This window comes from Gossypium arboreum, chromosome 3 (genome assembly GCF_025698485.1).
Source record: "Gossypium arboreum isolate Shixiya-1 chromosome 3, ASM2569848v2, whole genome shotgun sequence".
NCBI lineage: Eukaryota > Viridiplantae > Streptophyta > Magnoliopsida > Malvales > Malvaceae > Gossypium > Gossypium arboreum.
Genome location: NC_069072.1, coordinates 127,016,961 through 127,044,741, shown reverse-complemented (window position 1 = coordinate 127,044,741; position 27,781 = coordinate 127,016,961). Strand labels below are relative to the sequence as shown.

The 27,781-nt window shown below is 32.5% G+C and overlaps 2 protein-coding genes and 1 long non-coding RNA gene across 4 annotated transcripts; all 3 read left to right on the top strand.

Annotated features, from left to right (window-relative positions):
* The first annotated feature begins 341 nt into the window (after positions 1-341).
* On the top strand, positions 342-3,516 carry LOC108489006 (abscisic acid 8'-hydroxylase 3-like). Its single transcript, XM_017793250.2, has 10 exons — positions 342-564; positions 758-976; positions 1,223-1,541; positions 1,643-1,795; positions 2,062-2,331; positions 2,410-2,496; positions 2,576-2,654; positions 2,752-2,858; positions 2,936-3,054; positions 3,212-3,516. Exons 2-10 carry the CDS (start codon positions 768-770, stop codon positions 3,300-3,302), a joined length of 1,434 nt encoding a protein of 477 aa, XP_017648739.1. The 5' UTR covers positions 342-564; positions 758-767; the 3' UTR covers positions 3,303-3,516.
* Positions 3,517-6,609: 3,093 nt separating this feature from the next.
* LOC128290406 (choline/ethanolaminephosphotransferase 1-like) lies at positions 6,610-9,312 on the top strand. The gene is given in 11 exon segments (XM_053025875.1): positions 6,610-6,833; positions 6,998-7,075; positions 7,224-7,283; positions 7,383-7,405; positions 7,483-7,583; positions 7,944-8,038; positions 8,204-8,272; positions 8,378-8,447; positions 8,897-8,960; positions 9,046-9,086; positions 9,183-9,312. Coding segments are annotated over 10 exon segments (573 nt in total). The 5' UTR covers positions 6,610-6,833; positions 6,998-7,032; the 3' UTR covers positions 9,190-9,312.
* A 376-nt stretch (positions 9,313-9,688) lies between these two features.
* On the top strand, positions 9,689-13,010 carry LOC128290407 (uncharacterized). Of its 2 annotated transcripts, none has more exons than XR_008280234.1 (4): positions 9,689-9,746; positions 10,130-10,206; positions 11,690-11,817; positions 12,659-13,010. It is a non-coding gene; the product is annotated as an uncharacterized LOC128290407 (long non-coding RNA). The 2 variants fall into 2 exon arrangements; XR_008280235.1 differs by having other exon boundaries at positions 9,709-9,746; positions 10,133-10,206.
* The last annotated feature ends 14,771 nt before the right edge of the window (positions 13,011-27,781 follow it).

Below are 27,781 nucleotides of genomic sequence, written 5' to 3'. Positions count from 1 at the left end.
AATTGGTTCAGTCTCTCGCTTTTTTGTTTTGGTTTTCAGTTTTTTATTAGTTCACATAAACTGTTTTATACCTGATTTTAAGTCATTGATCAAATCGATCGAGTCACTGGTTCTATTTCAACTTGTCAACCCGTTTGGTTTTTGACATCATTAATTGGATCCGTTAACTACAACTAATAAATAAAAGACCAAGCCTGAGGTCGGCATGCAAATCATTACTATTCACTACCATGGATATAAACCAATGGGTCACTTTCAGTTCAACATCAAGGAAAGACGACAACAGCTACCAGTTTACTAGGCACCATATAAACAAATAACAGTAAGCTTTTGACATCATCTGAAAATTGCAGTCTTGTTAGCATTGTTTTCTTCCTTTTATCCATTCCATCAAAGAACAAAAGGTACCAGCAAACCTCTCAGAAGATACAGACCAAATGATTGATAAATCTTATGAGGAAACAGTGGTTTCTTTTTGATGTTTACAATGGAAGAATCATTTCCATTGGAGTATCGTCGACAGCTACAACGCCAAGGCTGTCAAGTGTCACCATAAATTCCAAGGTATCTTCTTATTGAACTGTCTTTTTTGAATAAACCAGGCATAGTCAAGGACATGGAAGAATAATTTATCTGAGAGATAAATCTCGGACTGTATCACTTATAGTCAATATATATATATATGCAAACTTAAGCGATAAAGTTCAATACCAATTTGGTCAACTTTTTTGTATTTGGCCCTGGAATATTGGCTCAGGTGATTGAAAATGGAGCTCAGCATCTTGTTGATCATGTTACTCCTTTTCATATTTCTATCCTCTGCTTTCTGCTTAATCCGTATAGGGACTTCACCAAAAGCAATGGAGGGTATCCCTGGTAGCATGGGTTGGCCTATTATAGGTGAAAGTTTATCATTTCTGTCAGACTTTTCAAGCCCATCTGGTATTTTCAGTTTTATGAACAAGAGACAACAGAGGTAATGAATCAAAGTTTTTGGGATTTCACCAAATTCATTGTTCTTTATGTTTTGATTATCTTACTCTGGGTGTGAGTGTGCATCCAACATGGATATGTTCAATTTTTTTTCATGATTTTCATGTTTCGAAAGGTCTTAAATGATATTATCCCACATGCATGTCCAGATAAGTGTTAAACTCGGATGTCAGACGCATATATTTTAAGATTAATATCTCTTTATATACGCATATATATTTTCCAACAGATATGGAAAAGTGTTCAAGAGCTTTGTTTTGGGGAGATACACTGTGTTCATGACTGGCAGAGAAGCAAGCAAAATCTTGTTGTCAGGGAAAGATGGGATGGTGAGCTTAAACCTTTTCTACACAGGCCAACAAGTTTTGGGTCCCAACAGTTTGCTTCAAACCGATGGTGAAGCTCACAAGAGGCTTAGACGCCTTATTGCCGAACCACTTTCCATTGATGGTTTGAAAAAATACTTCCATTTTATCAACACTCAGGCAATTGAAACACTAGACCAATGGACTGGTAAAAGAGTATTAGTCCTTGAAGAGGCTTCTTCAGTTGAGTTTTCCTTTTCAGTTTTGCAAAATCCAGTTTGTTCTTTTTTTAAATGTTAAACTTTTATCTGGAAATTTTGAACTGATTCCTTCCTGATTTGCAGTTCACTCTCAAAGTAATTGGCAACATGATAATGAGCCTTGAACCTAGTGGTGAGGAACAGGAAAGGTTTAGAGCCAATTTCAAAATCATTTCTTCTTCATTTGCTTCCATGCCTTTCAAAATCCCAGGAACTGCTTTTCATCGTGGTATTAAGGTAAACTTTTGTTTGGTTTATAAATTATCCGAACTCTGGGTAAGTGTCAGATATGTGTATGCATCCATTAAAGTCTGTAACTTACAAGCTCAGCTTATGACATGACATATGGTCTATGTTTGAAGGATCATACTCCATGTCAATGCTTGAATATGCGTCAAACGCGGATATTTTAAGACATTACGAAGGAGGCATTGCATTGCATTGCTTGAATATAAACAGAATCCTTGATATTTTCTCTGATACAATTTTCTATTTATTTTCAGGCCAGGGATAGTATGTATGCCATGATAGATTCAATCATAGCAAAGAGGAGAAATGGGGAAGTGATACAACAAGATTTCCTAGAATCCCTAATTATTAAACACAGCAAGGGAACAAATACAATAGACAATGAAGATAATAAACTCACTGATCAACAAATGAAGGACAATATATTAACTCTACTAGTTGCAGGCCACGACACCACGACCGCAGCTCTTACATGGCTCGTCAAATTCCTTGGAGAAAACCCAGCAGTTTTGGAACAGCTTCGAGTAAAACGCTTATTCGATCTTCTTCTTCAAGTTCTTATTTGAATGTTTCAAGTCTAAGACTACACTATTACTTTGCAGGAGGAACATCTGCAAATTCAAGCAAATAGAAAGGATGGAACCAATCTTACATGGTCTGAAGTTAATAATATGCCTTACACCAACAAAGTAAGCTTAAATGCTTATATATATATATCAACTTATTGAAGACTCATTGTGGACTAAAGCTTCTTCACAACAAATTCAGGTGATTAGTGAAACTCTAAGAAGGGCCACAATTTTACCATGGTATTCAAGGAAAGCTGCTCAGGACTTTGAGATTGATGGTATATTAGTATATGACTGTTCCATGTGAACAAATATTTTCTGATATTTCCTCCAGAAATGCAGATTGAAAATGACTTCTTTTACTTGATTTTCAAGGCTATAATATCAAGAAAGGTTGGTCCATTAACCTGGATGTTGTTTCCATCCACCATAATCCTGAAACTTTCCCTGACCCTGAAAAGTTTGATCCTTCCAGATTTGATGTAAGCAATCAGCAGGAGAATTTTCATTTCTTCTACAAGGCATATACTTGAATAAATCTATGTAATCCTAATTGCAGGCACCATTAAAGACTTTCAGTTATCTGGGATTTGGCAGTGGACCACGAATGTGCCCCGGAATGAACCTGGCTAAACTGGAAATCTGCATCTTCATCCATAATCTTGTTTGCAAATACAAGTAAGATGATAGAATGCTTAAATCATAGAACTGTAATAATTTTAAATGCCTAAATAAGTGATTTGAGAAAGAACTCATAGTTTGATAACCATAATTATCCATGTTGTTAATGGAAGAGTTGTCACTGAATTATGTAACAATGTGATCTCTATCACAGGTGGAGAGCTCTGGAGAAAGATGATTCTGTACAGCCAACACTTGTTCGTATGCCGAAGAACAAGTATCCCATTATGGTTGAGCCACTGTGAAACTTTTCATTCCAAAATCAAGAAAAAAGCAGGAGAAAGAAATGTTGCAGCATGACTGCTTGAATTGAAGAACAGGATATGTATCACATGTGCATACACAAAAAGGAAATAATGTTTTGTATCAAAATTTTGCTCAACTTTCAAGTATCTCTATCTTGTTGTCATATAACAAAGTTTATTAGTAAAGAAAAGCCCTTGGCAAATAGACAAAAAATTCATGATAATATTCTAGTTCAGACACATTCATCCAATGGGTTAAAAATGGCAAATTATTAGACAGGACATGCCTGAAATTCAACTCAAGACTTGTAGTGAATAGTGGCAGATTGAGGGCAAGGATAAGAAAGTTGTCACCCTAACAGACTTTGAAGTTCTTTACCACACAAGGTTCATGTAATCACTGTTAACTATGTGATATTCAACGGATCTGATATTCAAATCCTAACATCTAGACAACGACCTTTTATACTAGAATATTTGAGTGGAATGGAATTTTTCTTTTTCATCCATATTCAATTGTATATAACATTACAATATTTATAGGAAAATATTTATACATAAAAACAAAAAGCTAATTCTTAAACTTAAGGTGTCAGTTTCCTAAGTTAACTAGATCAAATACTTAAAAGGTCAAATATTATAATATATTTCTTCTAATCTCGACATTCCCCACAAGTTAATTGGATCCTAATATAAATTACTTAAGGTCAAATATTACAACATATTTCTTTTAATCTCGATACTCTCTCATAAGCTAACTGGATTTTAATATCAATTAATTGAGGTCAAAGATTACAACATATTTCTTCTAATCTCGACACTCCCCCACAAGTTAATTGGATCTTAATATCAATTACTTAAGGTCAAAGATTACAACAAATTTCTTCTAATCTCGACACTCCCCCACAAGTTAACTAGATCCCAATATCAATTACTTAAGGTCAAAGATTTCAACATATTTCTTTTAATCTCGACACTCCCCCATAAGCTAACTGGACCTTAATATCAATTACTTAAGGTCAAAGATTACAACATATTTCTCTTAGTCTCGACTTTACCCCACAAGTTAACTGGATTTTAATATCAATTACTTAAGGTCAAAGATTACAACATATTTCTTCTAATATCGACACTTCCCCATGTTAACTAGATCCTAATATCAATTAGTTAAGGTCAAAGATTACAACATATTTCTTTCAATCTCAACACTCCCCCACAAGTTGGTGTGTAGATTTCTATCATGCCCAACTTGCTACTTAGAGTCTCAGAAATTAACTTGGACAATTTTTTAGTAAGTTTATCGACAACTTAATGTGAAGTTGGGATACAAGGCAAGTGAATCATCTTGAACTTCAAACTTTGTTAGCGCAATAGAGCTTTATAGGCATGAATATAGATTTCTTCAATTCTTTAATACCTTTTTTAGCCACATTATTTCACAAATCCCATGAGCCATAGATCTGTTCTCTACTTTAGCACTATTATGAGCTATGGTATTTTTTCTTCTCCAAGTCGTTAGATTTCCCCAAACAAATGTATAGTAGCATGAGATGGACCTTCTATTTGAAATCGAAGTTGCCTGATTGCCTTTATGTAATCTTTAACGCCTCATTGCTCATTTTTCCCCCAAAAAAAGGAACATTTTTTTCGAGAGAACTTCTTAGATATCTCAATATACTATAAATGGCCTCAAGGTGCTCTTTAGATGGTGAGTTCATGATTTGACTCACTAAACTTTATCGAATGTAATGTTTGGCTAAGTATACACTACACCAAAATAGGTTTTTAGCGGCGTTTGAATGAAAAATGCCGCTAAGAACGAGCATTAGCGGCGCTTATTAAAAAATGCCACTATAGGTTCACCTTTAGCTGCGCTTTTCAAAAAACGCTGCAAAAAATTTAACACAACGTCATCGTTTTGTATTGAGCCTTTAGTGGCTTTAGCAGCGCTTTTAAAAACGCCGCTAAAGATCAAGTATTAGCGGCGCTTTTCAAAAAGCGCCGCTAATGTTCGATCTTTAGCGGCATTTTTTGAAAAACACCACAAAAAATTAAAAAATTAAAAAACTATTATTTAAAATAATTTTAAAGATTTTTGGTATATGACTAATTGTTTTTAATTTATATGTTAAATATTTTCTTATATAATTGTAAAAGAGATAGTATTAATTTTAAAATATTGAATTAATTATCATTATAGTTTAGGGTTTACAGTATATGGTTAAGGGTTTAATGTTTATGAGTTATTATTTTAAGGTTTATAGATTATGGGTTTAGGGATTATGGTTTAAGGGTGGTTTAAGGGTTGTGGTTTAAGGTTTAAGTGTTAGTGGGTTAAGGGTTAGGGGTTTAGGTTCATGTTTTAGGATTTACAATTTAGGGTTTAGAGATTAAGAGTTTAGGGTTTTTAATTTATATGATAAATATTTTCTTATATAATTATAAAAGAGATAGTATTAATTTTAAAATATTGAATTAATTATCATTATAGTTCGGGTTTATGATTTAAGGTATATGGTTTAGAGTTTAAAGTGTATGAGTTATTATTTTAAGGTTTATGGATTATGGGTTTAGGGATTATGGTTTATGGTTTAAGGGTTGGGGTTTAAGGCTTAGGGGTTAAGGGTTAAGTGTTAGGTTTACTTAAGGATTAGGCTTTATATATATTAAATGGTTTAGGATTTAAAGTTTACTTAAGATTTGTTAAATGATGGAATTTTATACAATCAATTAATACTTTTATATTTAAAAATATTTAATCTAAACCATTTGATATATTTAAATATTAGAACTAAAAAAATTGATAAATAAATAAATAAAAGTAATGATTGATATGGATAGGACCAAATTATAACAAATAAAAATAAAATACAAAACTAAAATCATTCCACATCGAACATCTAGCAAAATAGTCATATTTTAGTTAGGAAGAAATATCTCTAATGAAATGGAGATTAGATCGGAAAAGAATAATATAAAATCATGATTAACGTCTTAATTTTTAATAGAAATTTGATATGTGAGAGATTGATTGCTTATATTGGATAATTCTAACTTAATAAGTAATTCTGACCATTTAATTATTTGTTTTCTTATTAAAATATGCGATATTTATTTTTAGAGTACTTAGTTTTTTATTTATAAAACCAATTTATAAAAATAAAAATAATAGATATTTTATAAAATCATTTAACTAATAATTTTAACAGATAAAAAAATTAGTATAACAAAATGGTGTCATTTTATTTAAAATAAAATGATTTTTAGTGGCATTTTAATAAAAATGCCACAAAAAGTTAACAATAGGGGCGGTTTTTATAAAAACGCCACAAAAAATTTATTTCACCTAAAAATAGGCGCTATTTTATCCCCAAAATTTAGCCCAAACCCCTAACTTTTCCCCCTAAAATCGGTATCGCCAAAACACCCCCAATCTCATCCCTCCGTTGCTCTTTTCAATCAAGAAACTCTCCAGCAGCGTCTCCAAGCTCTTATCGAAGGAACCCTAGCTGTCTCAAGTCCCTACTAACAGTTTGCTACTTCATTCCCATTCGTATTCCCACTTCCACACACTCATTTCGATGAAAGATTGACAAACCCACCGGCAAATTTTCGACTATTGAAGAATCGTTGAATAAAAACAAAATGCATGGTTAGGATTCTATTCAATTCTTTTATTTGTATTATTGTTTCAGGTTTATTCCCCTCGCTTGGATTCACCTCCACCAAGATGGGTTCATCTTGCACACGGGTTGCTTCTATTTTTGTATCAGGTTTATACCTCCACCTTATTTTTTCTTTATTTCCTTGGTGTTTTGGGGAAGGGGGATGAGCGTGAATGTTTTCTCTCTGGTAATGTATTCAAAGTATGGGATCTTTTTCACATATTAGTAATTACTTACTAGACTTTTGATGCTGTAGATGGGAAACAAGGTAGACGAACAAACTCCTCGAGTCCACTTGGAGAACTTTTTGACCATGGTAAGTTCACTTTATAATCTCTTCTTTCCATCCTTTGCTATTTTTATTAGAAAATTTTCTGATGGAGTAATTATTTTTGGTGGTCTTGAAATATTGCAGGGTGTGATGCACTTGCAAGTACGGTATGTATTTAACTTGTTTCATTACATAACAATGTCTAATAAAATTCCGCCATTATACAATATTGATTCTTTTTCAGTTCGAAACCATGGATTTTGGGAGCACTGCCATGTGCGGAGGGGACAGTTTCTGGTTCTGGGTAATTTTATCTATACCATTTTATGGAGCTACATGGGAACGGTAAGTTATCAAAAGAGTAATTTAGTTTTGTATTTTGTATTCCTTCTAAGAAATCCTGCCATACACTTTGCAGTTATTAAATTACTTGGTTTATTCTATAGAGGGTTTATAAATTTTGTTTTCAATCTCTTTTTATCAAACTTTATTCAATGTTAGGTAATTTTTTGAAAGGATTTTGTGATAACTTCGTGATGTATATTTGAGGTATTCTAAATATTCTGTTTGATATGTATTCCTCTTGAATGTCTCCATCCTTTCTACATAAAATTTTAGAAGGGAGTTTCTAATGTGGTTTTTTGTAGCATGCAGTGGAACATTCTTTTACCAATGCTGATACTTCTGTTGTGTCATTTTCTGCAGCTATTTCACCAATGCACTTATCCTTCCTATTGTCAATGGGCCGACTGAGGATCTTGCGCTGATATATGGATTGCACTTTATGACAGCAATTGTTGGTATGTTTCCTTACTCGATGTTATGGGGGTGCCTTTGACAGTCTGTACTAAACCTTTATATTACTTGTGTTCCACGTATAAAAAATTTGAAACTTCTTTTGAATTATTTTCTTCTATTATTATTGTTTTTCACGTTTTATGATTGCTTACCTTTTTCCCCTCAAGGTGCCCAGTGGTGAGCTCAGCCATTTTAGCAATCGATACCGTTCTTGAGTTGGATACCTTATGTTAATGGTAAGTTCTTTGTTTAAGAAAGGGTTAGCACCTTATATTGGATTTCTTGTTGCTTTGCCATTTTTCTTTGACTATTTTATTACTTATTCACCTTTTTTTTTCCAGAACTTCCAACATATAAAGCTGCTGTGTATTTGTTGACACCAATTGCTATTTTACCTACAGTGGCTTGCAAGTAAGTGGTTATCTGCATCCTAAATGGTCAAAATTTACTTCAGCTTTCATGGCTGAAGCTTCTTATAATTTCTATTTGGCACTCCTGTAGTTTCACGCTAGTGCTTTGAATTACTTATTCTTTGACCTTTAGTGGAAAACTATCCACTTTTGTAGTCCAATGTGAGAGCTGAAGCTTCTCATGCTTTCATTTTTGGCTTCTTGTTGGCTTGTAGCCTTATACTAGAGCTATGGATTATTAGGCTGAGTTAAATGATCTAATTGCATTGTCATTATCAATTCCCCTTTTGTTTTCAACTCATAGCTTCATGTGTAATGCAGAGGCCAAGGTTTCCATGCATGAGACCACCTTATTTTAGTCCATCCTACATTTATTTTTTGTTCATAGTACTGCTGTCTTTTAGTGTCCGCATAAGCTTCTCTTATGTACTTGTATGGTTGCTATTGCAGTATAAGCAATGTCCATAAGATCGTTAAGGCAAGAAAAGGAAGCATGTTACTGGCATTAGCAATGGTAATTCTGTAAATTCATTGTGTTTCTTTCTTCCTTCCATGTATGCTTAAATGATTAATCGGTGTTTTCTGTTCTTTCTTGTCAGCTTTATCATTTTGTTGTACTCATGGGAGGAGTGCTCATTTGGTAATTTGAGTTTATCCTCTTTTCTTATAACAACGTTCACCTTCTTTCTTTTATTCAGCACACAAATATGGTCAGGCTATTGACTTGTACACGCAGGCGATAGAGCTAAATAGTCAGAATGTAGTGTACTGGGCTAATCGCTCACTTGCTCACACCAAATTGGAAGAGTATGGTAGTGCCATACAGGATGCTACTAAGGCAATTGAAGTGGATCCTAAATATTCAAAGGCATGTTTTATCTACTGAAGTGATTCAGCCTTTTATGCAGTATATATTTTTGTTCTTGTTTTGATAGTTCTCTAACTTACAGGGTTATTATAGAATGCAGCATTTTATTATATATTAGTAGTAAATATAATAAAATTTGAAGTGCAGAAAGTAGTATTTGAGTTAATGAATCCTAAAAATCGAAATAATGGATTGAATATAGAAATTAGATTTTCATTTTATTAAATATTTATTTGACAGAAAAGAAACAAAATCAGGTCATAACAAGCTATATAAATTAATTGTGGCTTTTTTGGGTACTCTTTTATATACTTTGATTAAGTTCTTTTTTGTATAAAGTTTGGTCTTCTAAAAATCTTTCCTGTCTCAAACTCAACAGGTAGTCGATAAGCACTAAAACTGATTTTTCACAGTTTTCTTCTTCTATTTCAGGTATGTTAAGCTTCTCTTTTACCCTTTCACCTCTTCTTAACTACTAGTTTATTGCTTTTATGGTCGTTGTTTGTGTAATTGCCTATATGTAATTTCCATATTCTTTTGTGATTTAAATTTGGATCCTGTTCAGGCTCTTTTGTAAGTTGCTACTAGAGAATTTCATGCTTGTTTCTTCTGTTTTGGATGACATGTGTTACCGGGTAGTCCTCATGCATGAACTGAACATTGGCTTGTGCTTTCTGGTCTCTGAAACTCAACCGTGTATATATTTTTCTCAATAGTACTGAATTCTTAGGGTTACTGTGGGGTGCTGCCGTTGCTGCTGGTAAGCGAATTAACTGTTAATTATCCATAGAACTGACCATAAATCTTATTTTTAGAAGCAACACCGAAGACTATTCTGGACCTGATGGATTTAGATGGACTCAATCTTTACCACGTTAAGAGTCATTTACAAGTAAGTGTTTATATTTAACTTACGCGTTTCCATTTTAGCCCTTAAAACCAACCTTCCTTATGAGGGTTTATCATTTATTCCCCTAATGTTACTAAATTCCAGAAATTTAGACTAGGAAAATTTTGGGTGAAGGATTGGCAGGACACATCCAAAAATGGTAGGTCTTGTTATATCTACCCGCTTTCATTCTTAATGTTATATTAAACATGCGAATTGATTCATAAAATAATCACAAAGATATTTAAAAGATTGAAATATATAAGAGAAGTTATTGTGAGAAACTAGGAAGTCAAATTTTTCTTTTCTTATCGTTGTATGGTTATGAGTTTAATTTATGTTGCAAGTAGAGCTAATCATGGGCTGGGCGGCCCAGCCCGGCCCGAAGGCCCGCCCGAAAAATGAGAGGGTTTGGGTAAAAATATAGGCCCCAAAAATGGGCTTGGGCAAAAAAACGAGGCCCGTTTAGAAAACGGGCCGGGCCTCGGGTAAGGGTTTTTTGGCCCGGGCCCGGCCCAGCCCGAATTATATATTAATATATATATATATATTTTATTTTATTTTTAATTATTTTAAATTTTTAATATAACCATTTTTTATTATATTATTAATTTGTGTATTGTTTTAAGAATTGTTTTAATATTATTTTATTTGTTTTAATATTTGTTTTATGTTTTTAAATATATTTGATTTATTATATTTTTAAACTTTTTTATTTAATGAAATAAAAAATTTAATATGGGACGGGCCGGGCCGAGCTCGGGCTTAGTAATTTTATTTCGGGCCGGGCTTGGGCAAAATTTTAGGCCCATATTTCGGGCCGGGCTGGGCCCGGGCCTAGTAGATGGGCCTAAAAATTTATATGGGCCCGGACGGGTTGCCCAAACCCGGCCCGGCCCATGATCACCTCTAGTTGCAAGCTTACTAATCTTTTATTTGTAAATAAAGATCAGTGGATTCATGAATAGATTAACAACAATTGACATTTTTTCCTATATGCTGACACTCAAAACTCTTTTGACATTTTTTCAAACCAGTGCTCTCCAAGCTTCACCATTGATTCATGCTTGTTCATGAGTAATTGAGTATATAAACTTTCTTTAATTTACGACTTTTTGGTTCAAGTCTAATTTTCATTGTATATAAACATTATTTATATCTGCTTTATTTTATATACTGGTCCTGTTCCATGGTCATCCTCTTTATTCATTATAGGTTCCTTACAATCTCATTTAAATATTTTGATTTGCTTATTTGATTTTTGTTATAATTTAGATTGATTTGAATTCAAAATTTCGGAAACCAAAATATTTTGGTTTGATGTGATTATTCATTAAAACCAATCCAAACCAGTCCATACTCATCCTTAGACTTAGTTGAAATCGTTGCTTAATTTTATTAGGTTAAAACACAATAATTTAGCATTTGTGAATTGTTTCTTTATTTTTTTTTTATGAATCATTCATGATTACATTTATCTCTTTAGGAATTACTTGAGTTAGGGGAGAGTGTTGGAACACAAAGTCGGGGTCTCACCCAAGAACTTATTTCATTGCTACCTGTTTCAAAATACAAGTGCAGCTTATTCTTAAGGAAGAAATCAAGGAAAGAGAGGTACTGCTTATGCTTCATCTTTGCCTCGTTAAAATGTGATTTGCTTTTATCAGCTGTTGCTTTTTGGTCTTTCACAGATTTTAAATTGAAATACTCAACAACCCTTGTTCATCTTGGCATAAGTTTTATATGTTAATTTTTTGCCACTGTTTTAAGAGATTGGATATGTACTTGCCTGTAATGGAGTTCCTCGAACTTCCAAACTAGTAACATTTCCGAATTTGTGATCATTAACTCCATAGTAGAGCCATTAATTTCATATCCGTATCCTCATGTGTCCTATACTTGCACGTTGAAGTGCTTTTGCATTCGGAATTTTCTTTCTTAATCAGTTTTCTTTAAAAGGGTCTGCTTGAACGAGTTAGTGTTTTATCTAAAATTAGAAGACATTTTCTTGATTGTTATTAATTGTTTTCTTTTACCAACTAGCCTATTTTCTGTAGTTGTCTACTGCTAGTGGTGGGATGATTATCTCTAGTGATGGTGTTTGGGATGCAGTTGTCTAATTTTGCCCAGTAGAATTAAGCTAATTTTATGCTACATTCTAACTATCATTTTTTTTGTTTTTTATGGATTTTCACTAGCGTTGATGATGCAAATTAATCATTATTCATTCCAATATATTTGAAGAAAGGAACATTTGTTCAGATAAAATATAGTATATATTCTCTACTCCTATCTAATTTATCATCAATTTGCCTTCTCAACGACTGTTATTTTACCAGAATCCCCACTGATTAAATCATACCTTTGAAACATGCGAGCTATAATTTACTGTGTAAGCTGATGGAGTTACCATAATATAGCTCTTTTATGTTTTGACTGGTGGCAAATGGAACAGGAAAAACCAACTACACTAGATTGCGGTCCAAGAACAATTTGCAGAAGGCACATAATGGCTGGCTCCTACCTCTACAAATGCATGTGGGAGGCATTGCAGCAGCGAATAAGAATGATATTGATCAACATGCAGTTGACACCGTATGTGCTCTGAATTCAAATTCAGGTGTGAGTTTCAGATATTTTATGTGCAAAAAAGTATTAGAGTGCCTTATGTTTGTATGTTAGTTAAGCAGATTATAGATAGAATCTGCAGTAGGATTACCTAATTAGTTGATTAAAAACTACACCTAGTTTTGTAATAGTCTACTTGCATATTTGCATATATTTAATAATAATCTCGTGTCAACTAATTATTCTATTTTTTATTTAATTGTTTTGTTTTCAACCTTTTATTTTTATTTGAGTTGAAAGAAGAAAAAAACGAATTGTAATTTTGACTTAGAAAAGAGAATATTCATTAGCGACTTAGTCAATTTAAATAATCAATGTTGATATTTCACATGGGAATGGATATTCAAATCTTATATTTTACATGGTTATGATTTAAGTCCTTATTTCATTTAAGTAATTTCAAGTATAATACCTTATTTTATTGATACATTTATATTTAATCTCATTTTTATTATTTATTTTAGTTTTGATTCAAAATTTTTATTTTTATTTTAATATTTAAGATAACTTGAGTTTTAACTTTTGGATTTTAATTGTGTTATTAATTTATTATTTTAAATTTTAAATTTAAATTCTTTAATTTTTGTATGTAGTTTTAAAGTTAAAATTTTAATAGAAAATTTAATTTGATAATGAATTTTAATAGAAAATTTTTATATTTATATCATGGATATTATTCTTCTCAATATTTTGATAATGAATTTTAAGCTTTTATATATTTTTATGACCTTTATAATATTTTATAATATATATATTTTAAATTTTATGACCTTTAGCGGCGTTTTTTAAAATAAATTTGCGGCGCTATCTATAGTGGCGTTTTTTGCGACGCTTGTAAAAACGCCGCAAATAGTTTTAGCGGCACTGTTAAACCTTAAAAAACGCCGTTAAAAGTCAATTTTGCTGCAGTGGTATGAGATAAGTAGATAAGTTTTTTTACTAATTTTTGATATTGTGCAACACTAACAAGTTTCCTTCTTTTTTTCTAAACTTTAGATTAACATATTTGAACGAGCTATTTTTATTTTTTGAAAATATCTCAAGTTTTTCAAGTCCTTGATCTTGAATTCGAATGCCAATTAATGCTTAAATAGCTTCATTTCTTTTTCATCATCTCCTATGAGGGTAATATCATCGACATATACAATTAGAATAGCAATCTTATCTCATTCGAGTGTTTTACAAACACTGTATGATTAGTTTATCCTTGAGAATATATATTTTTATAAACTAAGTAAACATCTTGAACTAAGCTCTAGGTGATTGTTTTAGCCATATAAGGACTTACTTAATTTGTATGCCTTTGCTCTAAATTCTCTTTCCAGTCATGGTAGTACCTCATCTAGATCTCTATTGAGTACTGCATTTTTCACATCCAACTATTGAATAGGTCAAATAAGATTCACTATAATTAAAAAAAGAACTCTTACAATATTCAACTTTGCTACTAATGTAAATATCTCCTAGTTAATGTTATAGGTATGTGTGAAACCTTTAGCAACCAATCCCTTCTTGTATCTATCAATTGATCCATCAGATTTGAACTTAATTGACCATTTGCATCCAATCATCTCTTTCTCCTTTGGTAATTTTAAAATTTTCACGTGTTATTCTTTTCAAGAAATTTCATCTTCTCATGTATTCCAAAACCTTTAAAGCATCCTATATATTCTTAGGAATTTCCATAATAGCTAGTCTCGAGGTAAAAACAAGAAACACAAGTGACAAGTTTTTATAAAAAAACAAAAAATGATGAAGTATTTTACACAACTCCTCACTCCTCTCATTTTTCCAATATAGAGATTAAGATCAAATTCAAGATTAAGCTTAGAAATATTTGACTTAATAACTAGGGGGATCATTATAAGAATCACCTGAAGCTTGATAATGATAGTGAACAATTGAGGTATAGATTATTGGTAGTGTTGAATAAGGCTAGTCTCATTTTTTTTACTCTGGTTCTTTATTGAACAAACAATTAAATTTAAAGAAACCAACCGATAATTGCAAGAAAACACTCGAGCAATGCTAAGAGCAGCACTAACTGCTTGTTGAACTGTGAAAGAACAAAAATGAACACAAAAAGATTGTTTACGCATTTTTGTTTCCCTACATCTGCATGATTTTGTTAAGAAAGATAATCCACTATTTTCAACCATATACACCAAGTGATTTAAGTTCTAACACTCACTAGTTTAGCAACATCACTTTTGCACCTAAAGATCTAGATTACTCTCTTCTAAGTTTTGCCTTCTAGAAACTTAGTTTGTAAATCAAGTGCAAGACTGTTTACTTACAAAAAGTGCACTTATAATAAGGAATTTCTAAAGAATATATTAAGTGCTAACACTCATTACCTATGCAAGTCTTAAAATATATAAGCTTTTCGAATTTCTCATATCCTAGATAAATTACAATAAATCTTCCCATTAAACTCGCAGAATAAACAAGAAGTAATATCTTAATAAAATCCAAGATATTGTGGCGATATCCTAGATAAGTTTTCATAGTAAATTTACCTAATCTTTTTAAATTGGGAGATTCGATTGCATGATCCATGTCAATCCAATAATTGTCCAAACAAGCAAATAAATAAAATGTAATACCCCTAACTCCTCTCTATCACAAATTAGGACGAGCATTACCGTACAATCAGAACATTTATTTTTAATTTCATTCAATATCATAAACATAACTTAAACCATTCATACATACACACATTGTCCCTAAATCGAGCCCTCGAGCCTCTAAAAATACTTTAAAAACAAATTGGGATCAATTTGAAATCATTTGAAAATTTTAGGAAATAATTCCAAAAAATTTGATACAAGGGTCACACGGCCATGTGCCTTACACGACTGAGACACACGCCCGTGTCTCAGGCCGTGTAACAATCGAAATAGGGACACATGGCTGTGTCCTAGCCCATGTTTATGCCTGTGTAACATTCAAACTAGAGGCACACGACCGTGTCCTAGCCTGTGTCTCTACCTATGTAACTCACTGAGTAGAGTCACACGGCCATGTCAAACGCCTATGTGCTAGGCTGTGTGCTAGCTGACTTACACCTTAAGCATTCAATAGATGACACACAACCATGTCACCAAGCTGTGTGTCTCACACGACTAAGTCACACGCCTGTGTGTCTGGTCGTGTGGACCCAAAATATACCTTAAACAACAAGTTTACCATTTCCTACTTGCTTAGGCAGTAAGCAACTCAAAAACCAATCATTTAACTTATCCAAAATATGATCAAACATACTCAAAACATGCCAAAACAATTATCTCAGGTGCCTAACCAATGTACCCTCATTGGTACCATATTTTATATCATAAAAACATATCAACAATGCATCATTCAAATCAAGATTTTAAGCATGCCAAAATCACTCAATTTAACCTAACATATAACTACCTAAGACATCAAGTTTAAGGTTCACACATATACCAAGCCTTCGATCAAAACAACATACCAACTTATGGCTTCAAAGACAAACATATACTTTATATACTCAAACCAACATTATACTTATAACTCAATTTACATCCTATTCACAAAATAACTAACAACCAAGACATCTTAGGTACATGCCATCACAAAATTAAACATCAACACACTTGAGATTGGGATCGTTGTTGGATGCTGAGTTGGCGATCAAAAAAGAAGTACCTAACATGCGCACGGAAAACAAAACCGCACGCTGAGTAAAACTTAGTGTTATTTCTATAATTCAAACATTTAAAGACATAAAGATACATGAATACTCAAATTGAATTATTTAATCACACTATTATCTAAACATACAATTACAAGATATCATCATTTCAATTTCATGCATATTACTACATCATTTCATGTTATACTCAAATTTTACATGTTTTCATAATTGATTTGGCATTAACAAATATCTCAATTCACGTCACTTGCTATATAAATAGCTTTTCATATATAAATCAACAATTCATTTAAATAATGGTACAAACCAATCCATGAGTGCATCACTCATATATTTCACTTATGATCACATTATATTCCACATTTCATTTTTCAATCCATATTATCATTTCTAATTCACATACTTTGCCATTTCAATATCGGTTACAAAACTTTATTATTTAATTACCCCTATTAACACGAATCGGACTCAGATTGATACACCGATCCAACCAACACACTACTTTGGCACCCAGTGCCTCATCAGATAAATTCGAAGTAATAACTGCACCTAGCTGTAACACCCTTAACCCGTATTCGACGCCAGAACAAGGTTACGGAGCATTACCGGATTTATAGATCAAACAATCAAACATTTCATGTCTATTTCTCATTCAAAACAAAAACCATTCATAAACATTCATATAGTCCCTAATACGAGCCCTCAAGGCTCAAAATAGACATTAAAAATGGTTCGAGACTACACCGAGTACTCAAGGAATTTTTCAGAAAACATCGAAAAAATTTCAAAGGTGCAGGTGACACACACCCATGTAGCTAGGCCGTGTGAGACACATCTGTGTCTTAGGCCATGTTGGCATTTGAATGGGGCCACACGCCCGTGCTCGTGTCCAAATTAGTGAGCATACTGACTTAGGTCACACGGTCAGATCACACGCCTGTGTGCTAGGCCGTGTGAAGCTACTGACTTGTTTTCTATAGAAGTTATAGGGGACACACGACTATGTCATCTGGCCGTGTGTCACACACGGCTGAGACACACGCCCGTGTCTTTGCCTGTGTGGACAAAAATAGGCCATTTTCCAAGCCATATTTCTCACCCAAATACGTACCAACCTAAACACAACAATTTGCATATAACTATGATATAAATAGGCATGCAAAATCAACCGACATCAAGCTTATAACATGTAATATCCACATATAACAACATGATGCCCATAAGCACCCCAATTGACCACTTATAATCAAGCAAACTATGCATCTCAAACATACCTAAATGGTCAAATACATATATGCCTCATTGTGCCCAAAGCTTAACATGTAAGTCATTTATCAAATTCAACCATTTGATACTCAAAACACCAATTCACAAACAAGGCATTTACATGGCAACCATACACCACCTATAATAAGGCCATTTACACATATATACATACACAATATAACTCAAATACAAGCTAAAACAAATGGCTAAACACATAACAAAACATGTAAGCTATCATTAGCCAAAATGACCTATAAATGCCATTATAACCAAAATTATAAAACCACAAATACCAAAATAGCTGATAGATAGTGTGCTGAAATCTCCGCCAACTTCCAACCCGAATGAGCTTCCGATATCTAAGTACACAAAGAAATTAACACAAAGCATGTAATGCTTAGAAAGTTTGTAATTCAAAAATAAAGCTTACCACTTCAATTTATAAGCATAATCCACTTTAGTCAATCCAACATATCTTGGCCTTAGCCAAAATAGCATTAGCCTCTCAATTTTAATTATCACATAAACTAGCAAATCATATCAAAACATCATAGCATAAGTACACACTACTTAAGTGCATTAACCTTTTCAAGCATGTGTCTAAGCATATTTCGATCATCTAGTAACTCATACCTTTCCATGCTTTCATAGCAATTCTAATTGAAAGATTTGCCGATCTTTCTTTCTTCTCATACTCGTTTAACCACAATTTGAGTAAGTAAAACAAGGCATATCACAACTCAATTGGCCTAAAAGCCTAACACATAATCATTAACCAAGTTAGCCATGCCACGTATTCATATGTCATAAATGTATACCATTTCCACGTATTTTGCGTACATACCTGTATTAGTTCGTATCGAACTCGTATAACCTCGTAACAACACTATGCCCTTTGAACCACTTGGAATATTATCGGATATACGGGTATCTTGCACACTATGTGCCCATATGCGGTCGAAGCCATTACAATCTCATATCTCGTATCAATGCTCTCTCTCGAGCCATAACTAGGTCTGCTCACACAAGCTGTTAGTCAAGACGTAGCTACACGGTGCTGCTCATACAAACTGTAAAGTAACCACAACACACGTCGGAAACTCAATCACTGGTAGGGCGTACGAGACCAGCACCCAAAGCACAGTAACCCCTAATGACATGTCATTTGTATCCTCTATATTCCTAAGGTTCACACGGGATTCGATAGTCGCCTAAACTTCATTAGATTTTTCCGCTGTGTCACAATATCAATAAATTATAATTTAATTCTAATTAAATATACAAACTTACCACAAACTCGTATGGAGAAAAACAATTAACTAATCTTGTACTTTTTTTTTTCCCCGATCTAAATCCGTACATTACTTTTCTTGATCTATATAATCAAATTTAACTAATTCAAATTTCATTCTAATCAATTTAGTGCAAAAATCATATTTTGAAAAATTTATCATTTTGCCCCTAACTTTTGATTTATTTACAATTTAGTCCCTAGGCACGAAAAATGAAATTCATTCAATTTTATCCCTACCCAAGCCTAGCCGAATTTAAACATGCTTAAATCAACCAATATATTTCACATTTTCACACTTTTACCACACAATTTATCACATTTCTCAATTAAACCCTTAATTGACAAATTTACCAAAAATTCCTTTACAAAAGTTTTTTATCTAACAATAACCATTATTTTTCTACCATTAAACTTCAAAACCCTAACCTACACATTAATGGCAAAACTCAAACACTTTTATAATTTTACAAGTTAGTCCCCGAGCTAGCTAGATTAAGTTACGACAATCCCGAAAACATAAAAATTAACAAAAACAGAACAAGAATCACTCACCAATTGAGCTTCAAAGATGTCAAACCCTAAGGAGAAAAAATGGATTCTTTTTCCCTTTACAATAAGTTGAAGAAGAAACATTAAAAGATGATGCCTTTTAATGTTTTATTTATTTTATCATTTATTATTTGTTTACCAAATTAACCTTTACAACATTTAATAATTACACAATTGCCAAGCCAACATCTTCCACTATCTCATTAATGGGCTATTCACCAAATAAGGACTTTCACGTTAAAGTTATATAGCTATTCAATAACTTTAGCTATTAGAACTCAACTTTTGTACTTTACGCGATTTAGTCCTTTTTATCAAATTGAACATGCAAACGTTAAAATTTCTTAACGAAATTTTTACATGATAATACTATCATGTTGTAGATCACAAAATAATATTAAAATAAAATTTTTGAATTCGGATTTGTGGTTCCAAAATCACTATTCCAATTTCACTGAAAACAGGCTGTTACACTAGTACTATATAAATTGACACCAAGTGTCTCATCGGTTAAACCGAAGCAAATTGGCACCTAGTACCTCATCGACTCAAATTTGAAGAAATCCCTGAACTCTCCCTATCCTATGGCATGTCATCTATATTCGACTTAGCCTAAAACAATTAATATGGTTCCATATCATTTGCAAATACGTTCAATATCCAATTCTCATACTTGGACATTATCATATTTAAACATATATTAATTTCAATTTCATATAATCAAGACATTCGCAATATATACCATGTAACGCCCCAAAATATTAACATTTGACTGTTGAATTTTTTTCATAATTAAATCTCTATATTTGTGGTTTTATGCTCTACTTATGTGATTGAAGTCGGGAGTTCGAGTCATATTTTTAGAAGTCTTGTTAAATTTTTTCTAAATAACCTCTATCAATGGATTTCCAAGTTAAGTTTAATTCAGTGTAAACCTATATCAAGAATGAGCCTGTTGTTTCACTGGTTAAGTATTTTTCCACTCATTGATCATGTGTTCGAGTCTTAGAGTTGGTATTATTAAATTTTGTTAAATGCTAGATTTGTGATGGTAGTTAGTTAACAATTTATTTTACATTAATTTCCTTTTTTTTCTTCATTTTTTTCTTTCTTTTTACATTTCTCTTCCTTTGGATTTTCTTTTCGATTACATTCGTCAAGTGAGTATTGGAATAATTGAGACTCTTAAATTGTTCAGAGTGTTGTTAGAAGATTTCTGTGTAAGTTATGTCGAAAAATCTTATGTTTCTATGAGGTTTCATTGGTTTCTGTTTGCGTAGTTAAATTGTGAATTCCCTGACTGCTTTATATAAACTCTCTGATAATTGGTTGTTAATCTTTTTCCTTAGGCGTGAATATGGAGGGAGGTTGTCTTTCGCGTACTGTTTCAAATTCATGCTGTTGAATTATCGGTAAGCATTTGTTGTCTGAAGTTTAACGTCGAGATTTCAACATTTTTAGTTGAGTGTTAATGTATGCGATGATTTGTTATTTTAGTTGTTTGATTGGTTGTTGAATGGTTAAATTAGGTTTCGAGATTTCTCCGTGTTGTTTTTACGTCAAAACGAGATTAGGTGTGTACCGAAAACCCTTAATTCTACGAATTTCAAAAGTAAAAAAATGTGGCTGTTAACGCAACACAGCCAAGCATATAGGCGTGTGCCCAGGCCGTGTGAGCCACATGATCGTGTGCTAGGCCGTGTAACTTACTGTTCATCGAATTTGAGCCGCACGGGCAAGGGACACGAGCGTGTGTCTAGGCCACGTGTAGCCATGATAGTGTAGGGTTCATACAGGCAACAGACATGGGCATGTGTCTAGGCCATGTAACTAATTGTTTATGATTTAGAACCACATGGCTAGGGACATGGGCATGTGCCCAGGTCGTGTGAGTCACACAGGCAAGGACATGGGCTTGTGTCTAGGCCATGTGGCTAACACAGGTAAGGATATGGGCGTGTGTCTAGGTCGTGTGAGCCATACAGGTAAGGACATGGGCATGTGTCTATGCCATATGACATATAAATAGGGCCCAAAACTTGTTTTTGAAGTTGTGAGTGTTGTCCCATGTAAATTGAAAACTATATAGGATTTTTCCTATGTAATTTATCACCTTTTCTACTTAAATTCGTTGCTAAAACTAAGTAATTATTTAATAAATTAATGAAATATGTGAAAATATGAAATTAGGACAAAGAAATTATTAAAATGTGATTTTATACTTTATTATATAGTTTTCATTCATAAAATGACTTATTTTATATTGATTTGAGCATATTATATTTTTAAGACATAAAATGGGCCATGAATGATTAAATTAAATAATAAAATATAAAATTATATTTAAATAATTCATTTTAAAATATTTCATTAATAATTTGGGTTTTAATTAATTATTTAAAATTGGTTAAATTTTATTCTTTGGTCCTTTAACTTATTAATTTATTTTGGACAGGTCTGATAGCTTTGTTGGATTACAAAACCGTCCAAATTGAAGACCAAGTCAACCCAAATTCGGCTACACATGGCTGTTCTTTTAAGCCACTTTTTGGTTTAATTACACAAGGTCCTTGCATTGTTGAAGAAATTAGAGATTTGCCCGAAGATTTACGATTGATCGAGTCTCAGTCCTGAGTTATTATGACATTTAATCTGCTTAAAAATCAAGTAAAAATCAGCTCAAATTCCAATAATTGTGGTCAGCCATCCAAGGAAGAGATTTGAAGAGACTAAACCTAGCTATTTTTAGCAAACTACCCACCTCTCTTCACCCATAAATATGACCTATTCATTCCCTCATCCATCATCCCTCATCATTCATCATTCTCTCTTTTCTCCAAATTCTTTTAGCCTTTTTCCATTCCCCACACCTAGCATCATCTCTTCATAGAGTTTTAGCAATTAAGCCTCTAAAGCCCTTTGTCGGCCACCTTGGAGAGCCATCAGCAAAGGAGCAAAGTGAAGAAGCGAATGAGCCTCATCAGTCAGAGTCTTGGGTGACAGCCACTTTGATTTGGGTTTAATCTTTCATTTCTTTAATTTAATCTAAAAATGTTTACTATGTGTTCTTTGTTCTTGTTTACAACAATGTTAGCTTAATTTTATTTAAGCTAGGATGATTGATTTGATTAAATAATATTTATTTGATTCATGCCTATAATGTTTATGCCTCAATCGATCATGTTTTCAATTAAAATCAAGTTTGTATTTCGTTCATAAATGATCGAAATGCACCTGAATTAGCTGAGTGATCCTAACCAGACGACGACTAATGGACACATAATTGAAATGTGCATGCTCAATTTAGATCCTAACCCAATTAAATTGCAAGTTGCATAACAACTCTAACCAAGCTCTGTTATCTGCATAGTTTTTAGATTTGTGTGATTAAACTGTTTCAAACCTAACACGTCCCTGTTACCTCACACGAATACTAAGAAACCCTTAGTAAATAAAGATCAGTAAAATGCGTATTTACTAAGTAAAGGATTTTGAAAGGACCTAATGTGGTTTCCAAACTCATGAAAGATCGAGTTGCCATGAATGTTTTTCCGAATGTTATTAAGCATGTTGATAATAAATTGAGTTTAATTGAAGTAATTGTCCTAGTTTATTTATGTTATAATTGTTGCAAATTGTGTTTAATTTTGCTAAAATTTATTTCATTCATATAATTTGCATACTTAGGATAATTTGCATTAGGGATTATTGCATTTAGTTTAATATATTTTAATCATCACTTCTTAACTATATTGTGTTTTTATTTACCAAATTGTTAATATAATTTTACAAATTAAGTGACTTAGCACAAATACAATCCCTGTGGAGATGATAACTCGATACTTACTTATTACTTGATAACGACTGTGTACACTTGCACAAACTCACGCATTACATCCCACACAAGCACTGACCTCCCCAATGTATGAATGATCTGAATATGATTGTATGAGGACTCTTTGACACTTTAAAATTGATATATGGATGATATAAATACATGTGCACTGTGATGGCTATTTCTGATACTAAACTATATTATCTATCTGTGAAATGAATTGAAATGACTGAACACATGTTGTGGATGTTTGTAATATGCATTTGCTTGGGTTGGGATATTGTGAAGAATGAAGTAATCTACTCTGAATCAATGGCTAAGCCACGATACGTATAAATACAAATCTGGTGCTTTATCGCATTTCGATCTAATAGCTAGGTTGCATCCCTGTAAATGTGTCAAACAGACTCTCCATGGTGTATAGGGTTGGTTGGGCATTGAACGCTCTTAACGGTGTGTTGGGATGACTGAAGATGGTGTGTAGTGGATGGTGGTAAGAATAATTGCATATGGATATGATCTATTCTATATATGAAATTGAAATTGCTTCTGCATATGTAACTGATCTATTCCGTATCTGAGTTGAAATTGCTTTTGTTACCTAACCAAATCTTGAGATTCGGGAACTATCTTATAAATGTGTTTTTAATTGAACGAACGCCTTTTACTTACTGAGTTTACAGCTCATTTTTTTATTGATAGGATTTCAGGTGGTTCTAAGACTTGAATGGGTCGGCGCTGTGGGAGCTCGGTCAAGCTTTTATCTTTATTTTAAATTCTACTATTAGGAAATTCGGTATTTTATGATACTATGATGTTTGGGAAGATTATATACTTAGTTAATTGCTGTGATGGATATAATATGATGAATGGTTTCATTTTGGCTGTGTTATAAAAGTGGTATTCTTAATATCGATGATGTAACTCTCTGGACTTAGTCTGGATGTCTAGGCCGGGTTTAAGGTGTAACATACCAAATCAATCCATCTCAATTAGCTATAATTTCAATTCAATCCCAAGTACTAAAGTACTCACCTCAACTGCTTACCATATGCAATAATTCAAAATACAATGATTAACAGTTAAGTTCGGATTATAGAAACACATACCGTGGATTCTGAGCTATTTGACGTCGATTTTATTCTTCCCCTTTTTAGTCGAGGATTCTGGTACGATGTTAGTTATGAAATTCAAACAATTAAAATACATTAATACTACACAATGCAATTCCACATTGAACATTTCAATTTTTACTCAACATTTGCTTAAATATCAATTTAGTCCCTAAATCGAGACTAATTTTTAATCTTCACAATTAACTTTATATTTTCATACTCATTTCACTTTAAATTAAATTTAACTCCCTATTTTCAATTATACCCTTAAATTTTAAATTTTTTACACCTTAGTCCCTATTGCTTAAAATTAACAATAAATTCTACAATTTAGTCCTTTTCTATTTTTAACTCAAAAATCTATCAATTTAGCCCATAACATTTAAACTATTAAACAATAATAACATCCAAAATTCTAAACAATATAAAAAATTACAACATGGGTCGGCTAGCCCTAAGTACCGGGATTCCAAAAACGTAAAAATTATAAGAAAATGGACTAAATTAACTAACCAATTGAACTTGGCAAGCTTTAAACCCTTATGGCCGTGCGTTTCTTTCTCTTTTCTTCCTTTCTTTTCTTTCTCAAATTTTGCATGCAATTTTATTTCTATTTCTTTATTCTTCCTTTTATTATAATAACTATTATCATTATTATATAACTTAAATATATATATATATATATATATATATATATATTAGATTAACATATAAAATATACATTATCAACCATTAATGCCCTCCACTACTAAGAATAAATATATATTTGCTATTTTAATCTATAATTCAACTTTTAACCTTTACGCATTTAGTCCTTATACTTTAATAATTCTTAATTTCACAAAATTCACTTAATCAAAATCTAATTCACTACTAACTAATCTCATAAATATTTAAATAAAAATATTTAAGGGTTCATTTTACATAAACGAGGTCTCAGACTTTATTTTTCGACACCCTAACTATCGGGTTGTTACATAAAAGTCCAATTGTTTTGGTTTAAAAGATTGTTGATCTAAGTAAGGCAAGTTTATGTGACTTATGCAAAGCCAAGATCAGTTAGCATTGCTTGTGGCACTACCCATAGAATTCCTCACAAGGGCGAAGCCAAAAAAATTTTTTAGGGGGGCTGGATGAAATTTTAATTTTTTATAGTTTATATTTTTATAATTTGTAAAGGATTAAATTGAATTTTTATAATTTTAGGGGGGCCAAAATGTAATTTTACCTTTACTAATTTAAAATTTTTAAAAAATTTAAAGGGCCTAAAATGCAATTTTATCTTTTAGGAGGGCCGGGGCCCATGCCAGCCCCTTGGCTACGCCCCTGTTTCCTCAATAGTTCTCTTGTAATAGCCCGTTTTCAGTGGTACTGAAATCTTGTTTATCGATGATTGAGTCCGTAAGTTTTAATAATTAATAATTACTAGTATATTATATTATTATATGAAATCTTGGTTTGGTAATTTGATTGATTAGAAAATTTATTATAGTATAGAGACTTAATTGTAAAAGTGGTAAAAATTGTTTATTAAGGAATTTTATTTACTAATGATGATACATTAACCGATTAGGGCCTAAAATGATAATTTAGTCATTTTCTTTATAGATAGTGGCCGGATAAGTGTTGGTATTATCTAAAATAATGTTAATTTTAATTAATAATTGATTATGTATATAAATATTGTAACATAGTGGATGGAAAGAAGGAGTTCATTTCTTTCATCTTCTTCATCGCTGTTTTTCTTCATTGTTGAACTAGAGAAGTTTCGACCACACTTATATTTTTTGCATGGTGAGCTAATTCGAGTCTATTTCTTATAAATTTTATGTTTTTGTGAACACAATAACTCGATTTAGCTAACATGTATGTCTGTTTTCAAAATTGTTAAAGTTTTGAACTATTGTCATTGATGCATGCTTGAAGTTTTGATGCTAATTGATTAGATTAGAAGTTTAGATATGAAAAATGATTATTTAGTAGAGCAAGAATTGTTTTTTTTTTTAACTATGAGGACTAAGGAGTAAATGTTCAAAACTGGTTTAAACATATAATAGGTTGATGAATGACTTTTGGCTGATGGAAATTGAATTAAATTATGTTATAGATCAAGATTTAAATCTGCCAAGAGAAGATTAAGGAAAAGGGAAGGTTGTTAAGTAGACTCTACCGTGGTGTTACGATTCTGCCATGTAAGTTCACACGATATAAACAGTGTTTAATTTTTCTTTGTTTTTGTTTTTCAATGGTATAATTGAAACTTGATAAGTTAGATTTGGTTTATCGAATATTGAAAGGAGATATTGAATTATGATATAAAGGAATGAGAATGAGATTATTAAAGGAAAGCATTCTGATAATTAAAGGAAAGCATCCTGATAAACTTAGTAAATGACTCATACACATGGTTATATGTTATTTCCTGATGATTCCGAGATCTAACATTTTTTGCGGACTCGAAGATATAAATGACACATATTTAGCCTGGACTGGTAATTTGATGTCGTTTTAAAGGTTTAGCTTGGACTGATAACCTTACATGTATATACAGTCATGGCTAGGCTATTATTGTGTCGATAAAGGTTTAGCCCGAACGGGTAACCTGACACCTCTGTAACACCCCTCACCCGTCTCCATTGTCGGATTAAGGTTATGGGATGCTACAATAATTAATAGAACAAGAACATGCAAATTTAATTCAAAATTTATTTTAAACATTCATTAGAACTCAATCATTCAATTAAGATGTGTTTTTCTTGCAATATCAGGCTTAAATCGAGCTTACGAAAGCTTCGAAATCAACTCAAAATCAATCAAGGACTCAATTGAAACATTTCATAAAAGAAAGATAAAAATGCAAAACAGGGGTCACACGGTTGTGTGACAGGTTGAGGCCGCGTAATGTTGTATCATACAGCTGTGTACTCAAACCGTGCTAAAGACTAAAGCCATGTAAATCTGAGTCACACGGTCGTGTCACCAGGCTGTGTAACAAATTGAGACCGTGTGGACCTAGATGTAAAATCTCACAAACATTTTCTTGTGGTTAGGCCGTGTGAGAGACTAAGACCGTGTTAACCAAAACCTCCTAAATCTCAAAGAGCACACGGCCGTGTCACTTGTCTTTGTGTGACATATGGTTGTGTGATAGCATATGTGTGCAAATATAAGCATTAACGTTCAGTTCGCCTAACCAATTCTAAAGGCATAAA

What these genes read in the sequence shown, in the direction of transcription:
- LOC108489006 (XM_017793250.2), top strand. Translation starts at nt 768, where the DNA reads ATGGAGCTCAGCATCTTGTTGATCATGTTACTCCTTTTCATATTTCTA. An exon ending in ATATGCCTTACACCAACAAA is followed by an intron (nt 2,497 to 2,575) that starts GTAAGCTTAAAT and finishes CAACAAATTCAG; the next exon opens with GTGATTAGTGAAACTCTAAG. An exon ending in TCAGGACTTTGAGATTGATG is followed by an intron (nt 2,655 to 2,751) that starts GTATATTAGTAT and finishes TTGATTTTCAAG; the next exon opens with GCTATAATATCAAGAAAGGT.